Raw genomic sequence first — 19,800 nt, 5'->3', positions numbered from 1 at the left:
GTGTGTGTGTGTGTGCGTGTGTGTGTGTGCGTGTGTGTGTGTGTGTATTTATGGTAAGACATTTAAAAAAAAAAAAGATAAAGGGCTTCTGTCTTTTTTATCCTTTTAAATGGCCTGTCAGTTGTATAATTGTTCTGTTCCCTTTACAGATTGTGCAAAATTGGAAATTCCCTCTATTACAGTTACAGAGCAGTATACAGTAGCAGAAGGGAAACACATCTTTGTTCCTTTTCATAACAGCAATGAAAACTTTAACCAGGTTAACAGTGTCTATTTTGGGATTTCAAGGCAGGTATGCCCACCTGTGTTAGTCGCAATACTTACATATCTTTCACCATTGCAGGTAAAAAATCTGGAACAAAATTTTAACCAGACCCCGGAAATGTCCAGATATAATTTGATCTGTGTAACTTTTTCTACATTTGACTTATGTCCAATGTTTTAATGGATTTGATCCAAAAAGCTGATTCCACAGGTAGTTCATTTATTATGATTTCACTTGTTCACCCTTTGTATAAATAAAATAATCTACTCAGACACACTACATACAGGTACATACCTGTATATATCTATATATATGGAAATGCAAAGACTGTCAGAGAAGCGCTCAAATTCACTTGAAAGTTCTTATAAATTCTTATTTGTATTTGGTTCTCCGCTGGCAAGAGGACCTGTCTGGGATTAGCTGCCAACTCCCCCAAAGATTATTGTACCTCGGGTGGTTTTACAATCAAGTGTTAGCGCAATTTGGTTATTTTGTTTGTTTATATCTATATATATGTTTGTATATATATGTTGAATACAAAAGCAGCGGCACTCGGAGAACTTAAATTAGTCAAAAGTATATTAAAGAAGCATCATAAGAGACACCAATGTTTCGGGGCCACACGTTTGGACAAAGGGGCGTTGTGGCCCCGAAACGTTGGTGTCTCTTATGATGCTTCTTTAACACACTTTTGACTAATTTAAGTTCTCCGAGTGCTGCTGCTTTTGTATTCGACACGGCTATTCTCTGCTGAGGGCACCAGAGCAGCTATTATACATTGAAGAAGTGCCGGTCCAGTAACGTTTGTGTGTTTGTTTGTTTATATATATATATATATATATATATACACACACCATGCAAAGTTGGTGCGACACTCCAATGATTTTCACACAGAGTATGAGGAATAAAACGTTTCAATGCCCTTTATTCATGCGGCATTTTCATCAGGTACCTGATGAAAATATATATATATATATATATATATATATATTTATTCCTGCTCCCCGTCTCTATGGGGGAATTTATTTACGCGTTGGCGGCCAATAGATGATGGCGCTCAATGGAGCAATACAAGTGTTGCTTCATTCGGGTGCACACAGCTGCCAGGGTTGACATTACTGTTACGTTGTTCCGTCACTTTGGCGGACTGGTAACTATATATATATATGTATGTATGTACATCCTGCCGCTGATGCACATTTCTGAAACTCCACTCGCTTAGCAGTGCCAGGAGGCGGCGATACTTATGAAAATTTAGTATGGAGTGCACTTTCCCCCTTCTTTCCTTAGTGGGGTAGTTGTATAAATGTATGGATGTCTGTGGTGCTGCTTCTGGGTCAATAAATAGTAAATCCAAAGGCGCAAACACAGTTATTCCACAATAATAATTTCAAACAAAAATATCAGTTGCAGTTTAGCATGCTGTGTAAAAGGCATACGTTGACATATAAATAAAAATATATATTTATCAAATTCTATTAAAAGTCCCATAAAAGTCAGGTTTTAGATAGTGAAATGATGGTGACAGTTCTCCTTTTAAAGGCTGCTAGTTCAGAAGACTGTCCTGCAGCTGAGTTTGATGCTGGCTGCAGGTTGATTGTGCAGCCATATATAAGTTTTTAAACATAGAGAGGGGATCAGCGTAGTCAATGTGTTTCACTGGGACGGCGTTTCCACCTTGCTTCCTCAGATTAAGTGTTGCTTGGGCTGGTCTGCGGTTGTTTAGAAGGGCTAGATGGCCAGTCCGGCCCTGCCTGCTGCCAGAAGTGCTGCGGAATGACAGACGGTAGTCCTCATCAGCTGACAGCTGGACCCAGAAGACACCAAAACAGGTAAGTCATTACTAGACCACCAGGATCATTTTGTCTACATTCTAATCATGTTGACATTTCATTTTCATTAACAACCATGTTGATATTCTAATTATGTGCGGGATGTTTTAACATACATTGCCGCCCCTCGCAGCGATGTCGATCGCATATGTACTGACATATACGATCAACATCGCAATGCGGTGACGGAGGCCCCACGCGATACCTGTGAGGTGGTGTGCAGGGGGTCGCCGTCATCTCCCAGGGGTCTCTACACTCCCTGCATGCCGGGAAGCAGCAGCAGGCTGTCCCCAGGTCTCCTCCTCCCCCCTGCAGCCGGAAGGACCTCCGGCTGCGTTGCTAGGGGGAAGAGGAGTTTACCTTCTGGGTCCAGGCTGCCTGGAGGAAGGTATGCCGGGGAAAGGCATCTGCAGCGCGGGTTGCGGCGGCCGGCGATAAGAAGCCCATAGGCTTCTATAGGGTATCGCCAATCCAAAGACGGCGATACCCTGTGCGGCGAAAACCCGGGGGCCGGGTCTTAGTACATTTGAAAATGCGGTAAAACCCCCGAAAACGGGGGCTTTACCGCATTTTTCCCTTAGTACATTCCGCCCTATGAATGTTAACTATAAAGGCCCCCATCCACTAGCGAGATTTATCTCAACAATGAGCTGGATCCTTTTTCCTGCGATCTGGCGGGCAGCTTCCCCGGAGCCCTGCGTTTGAGATTTGCTACTTGAGTGTATTTTTTACATCTGATTTATCGCATGCGATCTAACGTATTGCTCCTATTTCCATGCGATTGAGATAAATATTATGGTCAGCCCATATGATCTGCGACTCCAATGCGAGGCGAACGGGAATGCGCCTCGCATCGATATCGCATGAAAATGTGATACTTTTCATCCAATCCGTCTCAGCAATTCGGCACAATCGCATAAAAAGCGCCCATATCGCACTAGTGGATGGGGGCCTTAAATACTGAACCCAAAAATTTCTGACACCAAAGGGGTCACAGATTATTATAATTGTAGTAAAGGAGGCACATTCTACCAAAGTGGCCAGAGACTATTATTTTTAGACTGAGGGCTCACAGATAATAAATTAGACTAAAGTGGGTGTATTTTGCCCTACTGTTGCATTTCACCTGGCCACACAGATACTGCTTGTTGATTTTGGACTGAATTTTACTTTATTTGCTGCTAAATATCAGGTCCGGGTCTTCCAATGACCATGGTCTTCTGGTATTTAGTGGGCACTTGGGGATGATCTCATCTCCAAGCGATACTGTCTCCGGCCAATCAATTTCTTTTAGGCTTATGTCTGAATGGGGTTTTACAGAGCAGTGTTGTATTTGTATATCTGAGACTGCAGTGTATAATGCCATGTTCTTTGTGGGCCCACCAAGAAGCAGCTGGTCACACCTCTTTAGCAGGTCCTTACCAGTGCATTCCTCCGGTGTGGCCTCCATGACCCAGCCCAACACTGTTGGACAGCCCTTATAAATAGTCAGTGGCTAAAATACACATTATGACAAGTGAGTTCATATAGTTAAAAAAATGCACTTTAGAATTTGTTCAGTTATTCTGACCCCCCCCCCCCCCAACTGTAACATTCTCAAGATGAAATGTAAAAGCTTTGACTAGTATATTGTCTTGTTATTGGCTGCATGCTGTGCTTTTCAGAAATGCATTTTACTGATCAGGATGAGTGGGGGGTGGGGTAGTCTGTTGCCCATTGCAGTGAGGACAAAAGGGGTAAAATAAACAACTCTTCCTCATGATATAAAATACATGAATGAAAAATATAGACAGGAAGCCAGAATGATAAATGAGTTCATTTTCTGGAGGATTTGTACAAAGTACAAACCAAAATAAATAAAGTTTATTAGGTTGTACCACTGTTTAAATAGGAGTTATTTGATGGCACCAGTTCTCAGATCACTAGTAATACCATTGCACATGGGGCCAGATTCAGAGATGTCCGCAAATCCGATGGTTTGTGTACATCTCCGATGCTTTCACATCTGCACATGCATGGGATCTGTACGGTGTATGTGCAGATCTCCGTCTGCAACAATGGTCGCAGTGCCCCCTAATTCGCAGCATGGGGACAGGAAAGGGACAGCAGTCAGCGTTCCTGAAAATGGGGGCGTGCTGCATATTCAGATATAGCAGTGGATATCAGAAGTTGTCAGGGGCATCTATTTACACAAGGCGCTTCCTACAGCATTACTATATTTTAGCACAGTCCGTCTCTGAACCAAGCAGTGAATTATTTTTCTACATACTTTGCAGCCTTGCATCTGATCCATGTACAATTCTTGACTATTGTTTTTCCTGTTTTTTGATCTCTTGCCATTGTGCAACCTCTACAAAACAACACGACTTTAAAAATGCAACCAAATTACGATTTTGTGTACTGTGGCTGGGCATAAAATAAATAAGACAGCACTGACAAAACTGGCAATGACATTCACTCATAATACGATGAAGAGGTTGCCACGGTAACTACTAATGCCAGGAACAGGAGGTTGGAAATGCACAGTATGTTGAATTATAGCTCATATTATGTAGATGAAATTTGTATAAAATAGATGTAGCTGAAATGTGTGAAAAATATATTATAAATATTTTTTATCGTGTGGCATTTAGTTGTGTGAACTTGTCTTTAAGCAGTCGCCACCTCCCAGATCATACGTACACACACGCAGTGCCGGACTGGGGCATGTAGGGCCCACCGGGGGAATGCAGTGGTAGGGGCCCATGTTTAGGGGTGTGGCCATTCTCTAGAGGGGGTGTGCCAAGCCACCACATTGGTTTACCTAGCCATTTTGCAAGTGTTGGTCCCCTAGATAAATATATACAGTAAATACCAGTGCTTAAAGTGGTCCTAGAGAGGTGGTGGAACTCACCCCCCTCCCCACGGCGCCCATTCAATAAAGGTATTGCGCGCGCCGTAGGCGCGCGCGTCAAAAAGGGGGTGCGGTCTCAAAAAGAAAGGGGCGTGGTCACACAATAGTAATAATGCCCACAGTAGTAGCACCTAAGTGTAAATTTTGAAGTGGGGGTATGGAAAAGTGAAGGTTGTAATTATGTGCGCGCCGATGGCGTGCGCGCTCCTGAAAAGGGGGCATGGCCACACAAAAGGGGGTGTGCCCTTCAGTGTAGTTTACCACACCATATACCCCTTATACACCACAATAACAGGACCCCTTTCACATTATAGCACACAGTATGAGCCAAAATTCACATTATACCACACAGTATGAGCCGAGATTCACATTACACCACACAGTATTAGCCAAATTCACATTACAGCACACAGTATAAGCCGAAATTCACATTATAGCACACGGTATGAGCCGAAATTCACATTACAGCACACGGTATGAGCCGAAATTCACATTATAGCACACAGTATGAGCCGAAATTCACATTATAGCACACGGTATGAGCCGAAATTCACATTATAGCACACAGTATGAGCCGAAATTCACATTATAGCACACGGTATGCGCCGAAATTCACATTATAGCACACGGTATGAGCCGCCATTCACATTATAGCATACAGAATGAGCCGAAATTCACATTATAGAGTGACAGAGTGACAGGGAGAGTGACAGCAGGGACATGGAAAATGACAGCAGGGACATGCAAAGTGACAGCAGGGACATGGAGAGTGACAGCAAGGGAATACAGTAGGGACTAGGGAGAGAGAAAGGCAGCAGGGTAAGATTACCTGTTTAGCAGCGGCGGTGGTCTGCGGATGAGTAGGCGGTGGTAGGCGTGGAGTGGAGAAGGCTGTGGGCCTCGGAGATAGTGCGGAGGAGGAGGCTATGGGTATGCAGAGGTCCGAGGGCGGGGCGGCAGAGGAGGCTGAGGGCGGCTGCAGTGGATCGGGAACCAGGCTGGCTTTATTATCCCTGCCGCCGCATCGAGCTCCTGTGACCACGGTGCTAATATTTCAAAACTGCTGCGGACCGGCAGCCAATCAGCGACAGATTTGAACTAGTAGCGCCGCAGTCACAGGAGCGCGATGCGGCGGCAGGGATTATAAAGCCAGCCTGGTCCCAGATCCGCTGCAGCTGGGAGTCTGGAACCAGGGCTCCCAGTGCGGCGGCGATGGTAGGGGCGGAGCAACGAAGGGCAGACCAGGAGCTCAGCTTCTTTGTCAGCCCATACAGTAATGCCCACAGCAGTAGCACCCCTTATACTATGCCCACAGTAGTAGTGCCCCTTATGCAATACCCGCAATAGTAGTGCCCCTTATGCAATACCAGCAATAGTAGTGCCCCTTATGTCCCCAAGAGTGGTGCCCCTTATGAAGTGTCCCCTTTACAATGCCCTCATTAGCAGTGCACCCCATCATTAATGCCCTTAATAATAATGCCCCTGTGTAGTATTGCCCCCAGTAGTAATGCCCCCAGTCGTTTAGCCCCAGTAGTCATGCCCCCATTGGTAATGCCCCTGCAGTTATGACCCCAGTAATTTACTCCCCCCCCCCTTTAGTTTAGCCTCCCAGTGGTAATGGCCCCAGTAGTTTTGCCCCATGTAGTTTAGCCCCATTAGTAATGCCCCCAGTAGTTTGCCCCAGCCCCCCTGTAGTTTGCCCCCTTGTAATAATGCCCCCAGTAGTAAAGCCCCCCAGTAGTTTTCCCCCTTGTAGCAATGCCCCCAGTAGTAAAGCCCCCCAGTAGTTTGCCCCCTTGTAGTAATGCCCCCAGTAGTAAAGACCCCCTGTAGTTTGCCCCCTTGTAGTAATGCCCCCAGTAGTAAAGCCCCCCTGTAGTTTGCCCTCTTGTAGTAATGCCCCCAGTAGTAAAGCCCCCCAGTAGTTTGCCCCTTTGCAGTTTGTCCCCAGTAGTAAAGCCCCCAGTAGTTTGCCCCAGTAGTAAAGCCCCCAGTAGTTTGCCTCTGTTGTATAGCCCCCCAGTAGTTTGCCCCTCTGTAGTAGAGCCCCCCAGTAGTTTGCCCCTCTGTAGTATAGCCCCCCAGTAGTTTGCCCCTCTGTAGTATAGCCCCCCAGTCATTTGCCCCTCTGTAGTATAGCCCCCCAGTAGTTTGCCCCTCTGTAGTATAGCCCCCAGTAGTTTGCCCCTCTGTAGTATAGCCCCCCAGTAGTTTGCACCTCTGTAGTATAGCCCCCCAGTAGTTTGGCTCCTCTGTAGTATAGCCCCCCAGTACTTTGCCCCCAGTAGTATAGACCCCCCAATAACAGCGCCGCTAGTAGTGCACATATGGGAGGGGGGGGGGAGAGAGGCACCATACTTACCAAGCCCCGCTCCCGCCGCAGTCCTCTCTTGGCGCCCGCTCCTCGGCACTATGGGAGAGGCGTCATGACGTCTCTCCCATAGCGCGTACTGACAGAGCCGGAGGCAGGAGCTCAGTACTGAGCTCCTGCCTCCGGCTGCCGCTGTGTTGGGAGAGACGGGCACCGCTGATAACAGCGGCCCCCCGGCATCTCCCTGCAGCTCCTGCGTTCCGTCTCCAAGTGGAACTGACCCGTTCGGCTCACTTTAACCCCTGGTAAATACTGTAGTGCATGCAAGATAATGTACTAGATTAGTAACAGCACAGTCTGGAACCTGATCACTAGAGGAGGAGGGCCCCCAGGCAGTAGGGCCCACCGGTGGTTTCCCCTGTCCCACTGTGGGCCAGTCCAACCCTGCACACACGTGTACACACACACACACACACACACACACACACACACACACACACACACACACACACAAACACTGATGTGCGATCCGGGGAGGCAGAATCGAATGAGTACTACTGTGTGGCATAATCTAAATAAGGGGCACTAGTGTGCGGCAAACCGTGAATAATGAGTACTACTGTGTGGAATAATAGAAATAAGGTGGCACTAATCTGTGGTGTAATTTGAATTGGGGCTACTATTGTGTGGCCGTGGGATCAGTACGAGATCCCGCCGGACGGGATCCCGCCGGTCGGAATCCCGACACTGGAATCGCGACTGGCACAATCCCGACAGGGGGGCGAGTGCAACGCAGCCCCTTGCGGGCTCGCTGCGATCGCTACGCTCGACACACTAATTTATTCTCCCTCTGTGGGTGTCGCGGACACCCACAGAGGGAGAATATGTCGGGATTGTGCCGGTCGGGAGTCCGGTGTTGGTATTCCGACCACCGGGATATTTACTGCATCCCGTGGCCGTTCCTTCCCTGTGAGACAACCCTCCATTTTTATCCACAAGCATCTATTTATCATATGGGTGGGGGGGGGGGGGGGGGGGCACCAATGCTCTTTCTCTCACAAGGCACCAAAATGTCTGGCTATGGCTCTGTCACAGTCAGTCATATTCCTGTAATAATTATTTTAGCATTTATCACATTTCAGAATTGTGTAAATTGTCTCCTGTTGGTAAAAATAAAATATTGTGAAACTGATGTTTATGGCTAATTGAAAATGATAAATACAATCAAAATACACTCAGCTAGTTTCAGCTTAATTTTAAATTAATGGACCAAAACACTGTTAAATATTGTTGTTGTAATAGCTATTCAAGCTATTGAGACTTTGGTGTATAGTGTTCATTCTAGGAATTTTCGGGCAGTTGTGACCACTGAGGGCACATTTTTTTAATATTTAAGGGAAACATTTTGAACATATGTCGCTAAAATATTACAGTGGTTCCCAAACTGTGTGCCTAGGCACCCTGAGGTGCCGCAAGGCTCTTGCAGTGGTGCCTCGGGTTTGTAATCCAAGACCAAAACTAATTATTTATGGTTAAAGTGATAGGCAAAAGCAACCAGTGCTGGTGGCTGCCAATCATGAAACATGTGGACAATCAGAAGCACAACTGTACACCACCACATAACTGACCCTAAGTACATACTTCCCAACATGACTCATTCCAGGTGAGACAGAATGCTCTGTTCCTGGCCTTCTCTCCTAATTTACGATTGCCATCACCTGTATTAAACTAGTTAATTGATAAGACAGGCGTTTCACTACAGGTGCCAGCAATCACAAATTAAGAGGGAAGTCCATAAAGTCTCTGTTGGGAGGTATGTGATAGGCCCCACACACTGGGCGATGTTACTCAAAGATATGAACGGTCTCGTTCATTAATGAACGAGATACCGTTCATATCTTTGAGTGTGGAGGCACCAGCGATGAACGATGCGCGGCCCCACGCTCGTTCATCGCTGGTGCCCCTAGGGCCGTCTTAACAGCAGTGTGGGCCCCTGAGCACAGCAATGCACTGGGGCCCCTACCCATCCTCTAGGGGGGGTGCTATCAGCAGCAGCTTTGATGTCCCGCGGGCGGTAGGGGGTGTTCTATCTTCCGCTCAGCAAGTAGGACCTGGAGCAGTAATTTCTGCTAATACTGATATCTGCTTCTGGGCATAGCAGAGACAAGCTGCCAGTGTCCACCGAAAAGTGAAGAGTCCCAGATTTTGAAATGTATCCTCAGAAAAACTCTACGTTATACAGAGCCCGAGATATCTGGCTGGGAAGAGCAATTAACAGGCTCGGATGGGGACCACTGCTGTGATGTCGGATATCTCTGGTTCCCTATGGCCGATTTTCAAAGATCTGGTACCTCTGGAAAGAGGGGACCCTCAGCTATCAGCCTAGGGCCCTTATACTCCTGGGGCCCTTGGGCAAGAGCCCATTTAGCCCATACAAAAAGACGGCCCTGGGTGCCCCGTCGGCTGTGCCTGCAGGCCAATATGGACGATCTTGTCCATATTTGCCTGCACTGCTATGGAGCCGGGTAATGGGGGGAGTGAAGAAACTTCACTCCCCCCATCACTGCCCCCCCCCCCCCCGCCGCCGCCGGGTCACCCGTCGGCCGTATCCGCCGTCGGGCAGCTCGGCGGCGGATCGCCCAATGTGTAGGGCCCTTAAGGATGACAGGTAGGCACAATTTAGAAAATGTAACACTTTTTTTTCTCCAAAATTTATCAATACAAAAACTTTTATCCTTGGGGTGCCGTGAAACAAATGCTGATACTGTAGGGTGCCATGTTTTAAGAAAGTTTGGGAACCACTATAGTATTCTATATAATAAAGGCAGGGCCGTCTTTTCGTATGGGCTCAATGGGCTCTTGCCCAAGGGCCCCAGGAGTAAAAGGGCCCTAGGCTGATAGCTGAGGGTCCCCTCTTTCCAGGGGTACCAGGTTTTTGAAAATCGGCCCAGGGGAACCGGAGATATCCGACTTCAAAGCAGTGGTCCCCATCCAAGCCTGTTAATTGTTCTTCCCAGCCAGATATCTCGGGTTCTGGCTGACTTAGAGTTTTTCTGAGGGTACACTCCAAAAGCTGGGACTCTCCCCTTTCAGTGGACACTAGCAGCTTGTCTCTACTATGCCCAGAACCAGAAATATCAGCCTTCAAGCTGCTGGTCCCTGCTCCAGCTCCAAACGCCTAATATGCAGTTTTATATATTTGTTGGTGGATTGCTCTGGCTCCTGAAGTCTTATCCCCAAGTCTCCAGTATCTCCTGAAAGATGGGACTCTAGTTTTTTTTATCCCATTAAAGCTAAGAAAACTATTTTCAGGAACTGGAGATATCTGCAGTAAAGCAAGCTGCCCTGACCCCCGGAAAATTATGAATATTAAGCCCACTCCACTATCCATCCCTCCCCTGTGTATTAAACACCCCATACCATTTTGGAAGTTATGTTCCAGGGCCCCATCATTCAGCACAATGTCCCCTTCTACAGTTTAGTGTTCTCCTTCCCGCCCCATTTGTGCAGTAAAGGAGTAAGAAATGATTTCTCCAGGTCCTACATGCTGAGCGAAAGATAGAACCCCCCTACCCCCCGCGGAACATCAAAGATGCCGCTGATAGCACCCCCCACCCCTACTGCTGGTGGGTGGGTAGGGGCCCCAGTGCATTGCTGTGCCCAGAGGCCTACACTACTGTTAATACGGCTCTGAATAAAGGGGCACATTTAACAACAGATGTTATTCTTATTTTTTAAACACGTGACAGTTAGGAGCGGATCAGCTGGACCACCATTTATAATTTGTGATGAGTGATAACAAGAATATCACTCTTTGATAAATCCTCCCACATGCCATCAGACCACTCAGACATGCCCCTTCAATGCGCACCAGACCACCTAGCATGCCACTTCAACGTCCACCAGACCATCATACATCTCCCTTAAATGCCCCTCAGATATGCCATTATACCACCCCACATATAGTATCATTGCTAATCAGAAAACTCTACATGGGTTGAGTTGGAGTCCTGTTTGAAAAAAAGTGCTATAAAAATTCAATAATTATTATTGCCTGCAGTATGTAACAGATAACAATAGCAGATAAAATGCAGGCAGGCACAGGGAAGCAGCATACAGGTGTGCTGTGTGACGTGAAGGGGGCGGGATACAAAGGTAATCCTTCACTGTCTGTACGGGATCAGTATGAAATACCTCCAATCAAAATCCCGACGGTCAAAATCCAGACAGCAATTGATCGACGGTCAAAGTCCCAACAAGGTCAAAATCCCGACATGGACAAAATACCGACATTTAAAATGACGACAGGTCATAAAGCTGACATGAGTTATTCGTAGTTTTTTTGTGTGTATGTCAACATAGGTCGACGTGGACACCATATAAGTGTACCGCATGCCCTCGCATGGCTCGCTATGCTTCGAGCACGGTGCCTCGCTGCGCTCGGCACACTATTATATTCCCCCTCCAGGTCCACTGGGATGGTAAAGTATGAACAAATCGGTTTCAATGAAAAAATTATGAAAAACTTATGTCGACTTTTTGAACCGTCAACATTATAAATGTCGGTATTTTGACCTTGTTGATATTTTAAATGTCGGTATTTGACCATGTCAGGATCTTGACCCTGTTGGGATTTTGACTGTCGGTCAATTGCTGCCGGTATTTTGACCATCGGGATTTTGATTGTCGGTAAATTGACTGCATCCCGTCTGTACCCGCCACCCCTCTCAAGCCTATTCCCCCTGGGAGGGATGACCTCCATGATGTTACTCAGCCACGGCACCAATTATGGATCACAGCCCAAACAGCGCCTTAGCTGGAAGATGAGTCCAGCGCTGCCTAGGCCAGAAGTTTAATTATGGAACGACATGTAACATGCCTCACCAGTCACTCACTGTTCTGCTGCTGGCTTGTCTGCTTCTGGGCATGTTTAGCCTTCTACACTGCATTGTCCATTAGCTCCCATGAACCAGGGGTATCACACTTTGGGATGCAGTCATTAGGTCGACCACACTTAGGTCAACAGTCATTAGGTCGACCACTATTGGTCCACATGCATTAGGTCGACATGGCCACTAAGTCGACAGGTGCAAGGTCGACTTGGAAAAAGGTCGACATGCGTGTTTCAAAATGTTTAAATTTTTTAACTTTTTCATACTTTACGATCCACGTGGACTACGATTGGGAATAGTAACCTGTGGCGAGCACAGCGGTAGCGGAGCGAGGCACGTTGCTCGAAGTTCGCTCGCCGTGCACTAATTGGGGTTCCCCGTCACTTTACGAAGAAAACGACACCAAAAAAAGAAAAACCTCATGTCGATATTTTTGCATGTCGACCTAATGACTGTGTCGACCTATTTCAGGTGTCGACCTAGTCACTGTCAACCAATAATGGTCGACCTAATGACTGTCGACCTAAGTGTGGTCGACCTAATGACCCATACCTCACACATTTAAAAGAAAACACAAGGTTTTACAATTTGCAGAGTATTGTGATTTAAAATCCCAATATTACAGCAATTTTCTAGCGATTTTGACTAAATTCGTGGGTTTGATACTAAAATTTCTCGAGTCACTGCTTCATAAATTCCTTACATATATTTCTGTTATCAGACACCTTTTGTGCCTCCCTCCTGTGTATGATAGCAAAAATAGACTAGCAAAAATCAGAGATTGACTGTTAAGGGGGGTACTCACAGAGCGATCGCTGCTTAAAATCTAAGCAATCTGACTAGATTGCTTAGATTTCAAGCAGTGATCACTCCGTGTGTACCCCCTACAGCGATAGCGATGCGCAGCCTCAATCTAGCACGTCACTCATTTCACCCGCTGGGTGAAATAAGCGCCCCCGTCTCCCCCCGCACGCTCAGCACACATCTCTCCCCATATCGGGCCGTGATTTTTTTTTTAAGTCATATAAAGTCAATACAGAAAAGAAAAGGGGAGGGGCGAATGCACAATGGTAATCGAGAGGTATGCACACAGTCAGGGCAATGAAGTAGAACAAATAACAACATAAAAAAGGTGTGACTGTATAGAAAATTAGCAACGATTACATAAACTGAGGAAAACACTATAAACATCCAATGAGGAAACGCAAATAAGTATATGCGTAAGATCTATCAAATTAAAGCCTGAGTATTGTCAGAGGAGAAGATAACGGGAAAGAGAAGAGAGTAGAGAAAAAGATTGGGGTGTGGGGGTGAAGGGAGTGGAGGGCGACAAGGGCCTCCTACCGAATTGGGAAACAGGTGGGGGAGAAAAGAGAAAGGGAAATTTTTTTTTTTTATATATATATATATATATATATATATATATAAAATGCAAATGTTTGCAGATCCGGGACTGAAATTAACCAAGACCCGGGAGAGGAGTATCGTGAAATCTAAACCAGGGTAGCCAGATGGAGTGGAATTGTTTCACTGTGTTGCTTTGTAAGCTGGTAATGTATTCCATTTAGTTAATAAACCATGCCCTATTTATTAGTTCCTGATGACTAGGCGCATCAGAAACTTTGAATGGAAAGATTTTATGTAGAGAGAGCCAACTTTTTGTGGATTATTTCACCATAAGAACTAATACCCCTTTCACATCACACAAATAACCCGGTATCGACACGGCAATATGCGGGTCAGTGTGCGACGTGAAAGAACTTTGGCCGAATTAGCAGGTCGCCTGACCCGATAATTCAACCCAGTAAAAAAGAAGGGTTATTACCGGGTTGAATACTGGGTCAGGCGCAGTGTGAATGGGAGCCGTTTCGATGCGACAAGACTCCCATTCACAGCATAGGGAGAGGCGGCGCAGGAGATGAGCTTATCTCCCAGCGCCGCCTCCACCCCCGCCCCTGCTGCTGCTGCACCCCCCTGCTGCTATGGCAACCGACCCGGTATATTGCCGGGTCGGAAAGCCACCAAGGCAGAGCAAATGCCGGATCTCACCCGGTGAGGACACGTTTCTCTTACCAGGTGGGATCCGGCATTTGCGATCTGAAAGCGGCACAAGTGTTCTTAGGCTATTGACTACAATTTGTAATGCTGAGACAGTGTGCACTATATTGTCCGTTGAAAGGGAAGTCAAGGGGGATAGGCACCTCAAATCACCTCTACACAACCCTGTCCACAAGACATTTATATGTCATGCGCGCACCCTTCCTGACGCATCTGGATTCGCACATGCGGAGTTCAGTCTAGTGAGGGGCAGTGGTGGAGGAATCTGGGATTTCTGCCTAGCCTTCTAGGGCAGTGGGAGACTTCAGGTTGAATCTGATAGGGTAGGTAATGTAAAACTGAATTAAAACCAGATGCAAAGACAAAATGAAAGTACTAATTAAGGACCTTATTCAGTAAGGATTGTAGAATCTGCTTTTTAGCAGAATCTGCAAATCTTGCAATCGCATGCTGGGGCCGCCCATCACAGGGCAAGACCACCCAGCATGCAACCTGCCACCCACCCACTGCGATCACGCTGTAATTGCGACCGCACCGTAATTTCAGTGTGGGCACAGAAAATGAGGATGCCTCCTGCCGGTACAGCCTGGCTGTGATGGCAGGAGTTCCGTCGCCATTTTCTGTCAATCAGGCAGAGGCGTTCACAGTTAATGTGGGCAGACGGCATTAACTGTGGGTGCATGCGCAGGACGGGACCTGCGCATGTGTACGCGGGTCCCGTCGCTGATTTTTGCAGTCGCATCGGCTTTGCAATGCGACCTGAATCAGCCACTAAGTTCAAATCACTGCAAATATTCGTCACCTTCGATTTTAAAAGGTCAAATAGGAATCTGCTCACTTGCTGCAGACAAACGGCACATATTGAATAGATCAGCAGCCACATTAGAATAGTAATAGTATAAGTGGAAGCAGGGGTGGTTCAAGAGAGGAAGGGGCTGTCAGTCTCTTTCTCGCCCAGCGCACGTGCCGAACGGAGCCGGAATCCTGACAGCCGGCAAATGAACTGCATCCCTGCCGAACTAAGGGCCTAATTCAGACCTGACTGCTACTGTGCGTTTTTTGCAGAGGGTGTGATAAGATAGCCGCCGCCCATAGAGAGTGAAAACCTGCCCTGTGATTCTTCCAGTGTTTGCAGACTGTGCGTAGCCCAGGACTTATTCCTACAGTGCGATACAAACATGCTGATCGGGGGCCGGAGCTGACGTCACACCCCCACTCTGAAAACGCTTGGGAACGTCTGAGTTTTTCCTGACACTCCCAGAAAAATGGACGTTACCACCACCCACAAACGCCAACTTCCTGTCAATCACCTTGCAAACGCCTAGCGATCTAAATTTTCGCTCCATCCTGTCGCTGTTTGGCATCATGCCTACGCATTGCGATGCATACACATGCGCAGTCGATAATCGGACGATGTGCGATTTCGCACAGCAGCGATCAGGTCTGAATCGGGCCCTGAGTCTGACTCTGGGCCGGTGTCTATGTGAATACACACATTTCTGGGATTTCTGTACTGGTCATGCGCAGATCTCAAAACTGGCACAGCGACATTTCAGCCGTGATCTCTGCAGCAGTATAGTCTCTATGTGTGCAAAAGCACTTAGCCCATCAGAACTGGCTGCTGATCATCACCATCAGTTCACATTTTGCACAAGGGGACGAGCACCAGCTAGTAACCCACCTCCAAACAGATGCATACTTTATGCATCTCTCTTCTCGTCAGCATCGGATGCATTTGTGAACATGTCCTTAGGCGAGCGTTGCCTCTCTGTGTTAACCTGGGTAAATGCTGGGAACAATTCAATTGGGGGTCCCATGATCAGCCTTGCTCATTTTTGCTCGCACCTTCCTTTATAGAGTGTGAGCAAAAAAATTCCCCCTCCAAACTCCATTCCGCCTCTCTAAGACCAAAAAGTGCCCCGTCACCAATCAGTTCTGAAGCACATGCGCAGCAGAAAAATGTTCACTTTGTTTTTATGTCCAACTACATGAACCCCTTTATGTGGAATTATTGTGTATAAATCAGATTGCACTTGTTCCACATGTCACAGACTTACATACTTATTAGCATGATGTGTCCTTGAGTACGTATGGGTCACTGTGCTGATTCAGCTGACAAACAATAGTCCATGGGTGGGGCTACAGAGTCACTGCATTGCAAACAGAGAGAAACAAACCAGAATACCTACTGGAAGCAAGCAGCCACACCCTACCACTGGTACTCCAATCTGTCCTCAGGACTCACCAGGATCTCTTCACAGAAGCACAGGTGACGTAATATGTGTCCTAACAGTCTGATGTGTCCACTCGGGTCACTGTGAGCACACCCATACAACATGCATGGTTCCGGTATGAATGGTCGACAATGTTAAGATCGACACTCATTAGGTTGACCACTATTGGTCGACATTTACATGGTCGACATGGACAAATTGTCGACACATGAAAATGGTCGACACATGAAAAGGTCGACATGAGTTTTTTTTTACTTTTTTGGTGTTGTTTTCTGCAATTAGTGCACCGTGTCCCCTCGCATGGTTCGCCATGCATTGGGCAAGGTGCCTCCCTCCGCTACCGCTGTGTTTGGCACAGATTACCATTCCCAATCGTAGTCCACATGGATCATAAAGTATGAAAAAGTTCCAAAAAAGAAAAAAATAATAATGTGAAAAATGCATGTCAACCATTTCATGTGTCAACCTTTCATGGATCGACCATTTGTCCATGTCGACCATGTCAATGTCGACCAATAGTGGTCGACCTAATGAGTGTCGACCTTAACACTGTCGACCATCTGAACGGATACCAAAATGCATATGGACCGGGCTTATTTTATATAGAAGATAATTGCCTTTATTTATCCATACATTTGTGACTCAGTTTGCTTAATACAAGTTTGAGACATACTTGCCAAGTGCCGACTTCCTGGCTGCTCTCTCCGGGGAACGTGGTGACCGGGACGCGTTATCATAGCCACGCCCCCGCTATATAATGCCAAGATTACCAACATCATACAGCTGGGGGAGTGGCTAGGATGACGCTATTCAGAAAGAATCGTGTCATCGGCCGCCTGGACTGCCCACTTTACTCACAAATGACAATCAACCATTTGCTCCCAAAAGCCAGAAAATGGTCAAAAATGGATTTAACCAATTTGTCTGAACATTCATTTTTGTCTGTTTTCAAGTTTTTGGGAGCAAATAGACAATTGTCATTTGCTCACATACATTACCATTAGGGATGGCCATCGGTGTGTTCACCATCAATGACGAAACTGTGAATGTCCACCAACTATGCTATGGGAGACCATTGATGGTTTCACTCATCGATGGTCATCCCTGTTATTTCATTTAATGACCCGAGGGCCAATCGCAGCCTGGGGGAGGGGCTTCACTGGTGTCAGGGGCGGGGCTATACTCGAGTCTCGCCACCTTGCAAATAAATACAAAATATTCGTTTATGCTGTCCCATTGATGGAGGGAAAACATCTGGTTCTCTCCCATCGATGGCAAAAGCATTCAATATTGGCCATAAACCATCGATGAGTAGGAATCATCGGTGGTCGATGGCCAACCCTAATTTTCATTATAACCAGAAAGATTGGACAGATAATCCAGTTTAAGTGGTACTGAATCTGAGTTGGGAATAAAGAACAAGCAACGGTGCATCTTGGTAAAACCATGTTACACTGCAGGTGGGGCAGATTAAAAGGGGTAAATTTACTAAGGTGTTTTAGAACTGGTGATGTTGCCCATAGCAATTCTATCAAATTATCTTCTAGAAGCAGCTAGATAAATGTTAAGTAGAATGTGCTACGAGCAACATCACCAGTTCTAAAAAACTCCATCTTAGTAAATTCATACCTCCCAACATTTGAAACCCAAGGAGAGGGACACCTGCGCGTGGCCACCCTAAAGGGGTGCGTGGCCTATGGAAAAGAGGGTGTGGCATCACGAGAGGACCCACGATCCTGAGCCACAACCCCATTTTTGTCACTGAGGGAGCATGCACAGTGCTCTGTGAGCTGCTGCCATGCCCTCTCTCCCTCTGTCTCCACTGAATAGATGCTGTGCGCATGCGCACAGTGTCTATTCTTCACTGCTCTATTAAGCAGAGCAGCAGTGATAGGAGCCTCCCAACTGCCCCCTCCCCATCCCCACCGTGGGACACTGCGTCTCACGGGTGGGACAGTCCCAAAAAAACGGGACTGTCCCGTGAAAAATCAGGATAGTTGGGAGGCATGGTACATTTACCCCAAAATGTGCAGATAAATTTAGATGTGAAAGAGGTGTGTCCAACCTCAAGTATAAATTGCAGTGTAAAAATAAAGTTATCCAGCATTTGTGGGCTGCATGCAAATGCAGCCAATATTCACCTTGCATGCATTTTTTTTTAATGTATTTGCACCCCTTGCAGTGCAACATGCTTGTCCAGGTGCACTGTCCTTTGCTCTTTTTTACGTTATTCCCAATCCAGAATCAGTCCCGGGGGTAAATTTACTAAAATGGGAGTTCTATTTAAGATGGGATGTTGCCCATAGCAACCAATCAGATTCCAGGTATTATCTTCTAGAAGGCACTAGATAAATGAGAAGTAGAATCTGATTGGTTGCTATGGGCATCATCCCATCTTAAATAGAAATCCCATCTTAGTAAATTTACCCCACAGTGTCTACATTTTCTCATGGCATATTCCAAATAGAATCGAACACACGCTAACTACTCTGCAAGTAATGTTATGTTAGCCCCGCTTCCTCCCTGCAAATCGCAGCATTTTGCACAACGAGGGTGGGACTTAGCAACACGACAGCCGGTTCCCGTGTTCCCCCTTCCCCCCGAAGTGTTCTGCAGTGTCTCCGCTCAGCTTCTCCTAGGGAGGACATAAAAGTACTGTAGGTAGGTAGGGTGTGGTATCCCGGCGGGGGGTGGCGAGTGCAGCAAGCCCCTTGCAGGCTCGGTGGCGACCTACAGTCGTCACGGGTTCTATTTTTACTCTATGGCTGTCGTGGACACCCACGAGTGGGAGTAGTCCCTGTTGGTCGGTATGCCGACCATTGGGATTGTGAGGGGGCGGGATGTAGGGGGAGGTTATGTGACCGTTGGTCTCCTGACCGCCAGTCACATAACTACCTCCCGGTAAGTATGACTGTAATCATTGTACCTGATGCCTGCATGTGTCTGCCGTACACACAAGCAGCACTGGAGACTCAGCGCAAAGTCCCAAAAATGAATCCATATACCTACATGATGGTGGGAGTAGCACTGCTGGATTCAGAATGGAAATCTGCACAATGGTAATCTTGGCAAGCTCAAATTCAGTCAGAAATCTCAGCTATATATAGACCCTATTTTCAGGGGGAGGGGGAGCGGGTACTTATTACCTGGGCTGTTGGAGCGGCAGGTACTCGGCTCCCCCCCTACCCCTTACGTGTCATCAGCAGCCTCTCACGCTGCAGTGTGCTAAACTCCAGTGGATCCAGGGAGCTGTCTCCTCTGCCTGTGCGCCCCCCTGGATTTATCCCTGGCTGTGGAGTATACGGTACCGCCTCT

At 46.9% G+C, this 19,800-nt stretch overlaps 1 protein-coding gene across 1 annotated transcript in view; it reads right to left on the bottom strand.

The window, feature by feature from the left end:
- Positions 1-1,268: 1,268 nt before the first annotated feature.
- OTOA (otoancorin) overlaps positions 1,269-19,800 on the bottom strand; it is a 367,382-nt gene continuing 348,850 nt past the window's right edge. The window contains exon 31 of the mRNA XM_063934462.1: positions 1,269-2,072. Coding sequence (XP_063790532.1) covers positions 2,062-2,072 — 11 coding nt within the window. The 3' untranslated portion in view covers positions 1,269-2,061. The remainder of the gene's footprint in view (positions 2,073-19,800) is intronic.

This window comes from Pseudophryne corroboree, chromosome 7, assembly GCF_028390025.1.
Source record: "Pseudophryne corroboree isolate aPseCor3 chromosome 7, aPseCor3.hap2, whole genome shotgun sequence".
NCBI lineage: Eukaryota > Metazoa > Chordata > Amphibia > Anura > Myobatrachidae > Pseudophryne > Pseudophryne corroboree.
Note: the sequence above shows the minus strand (reverse complement) of the source record. Positions and strands in the feature narration are given on the sequence as shown.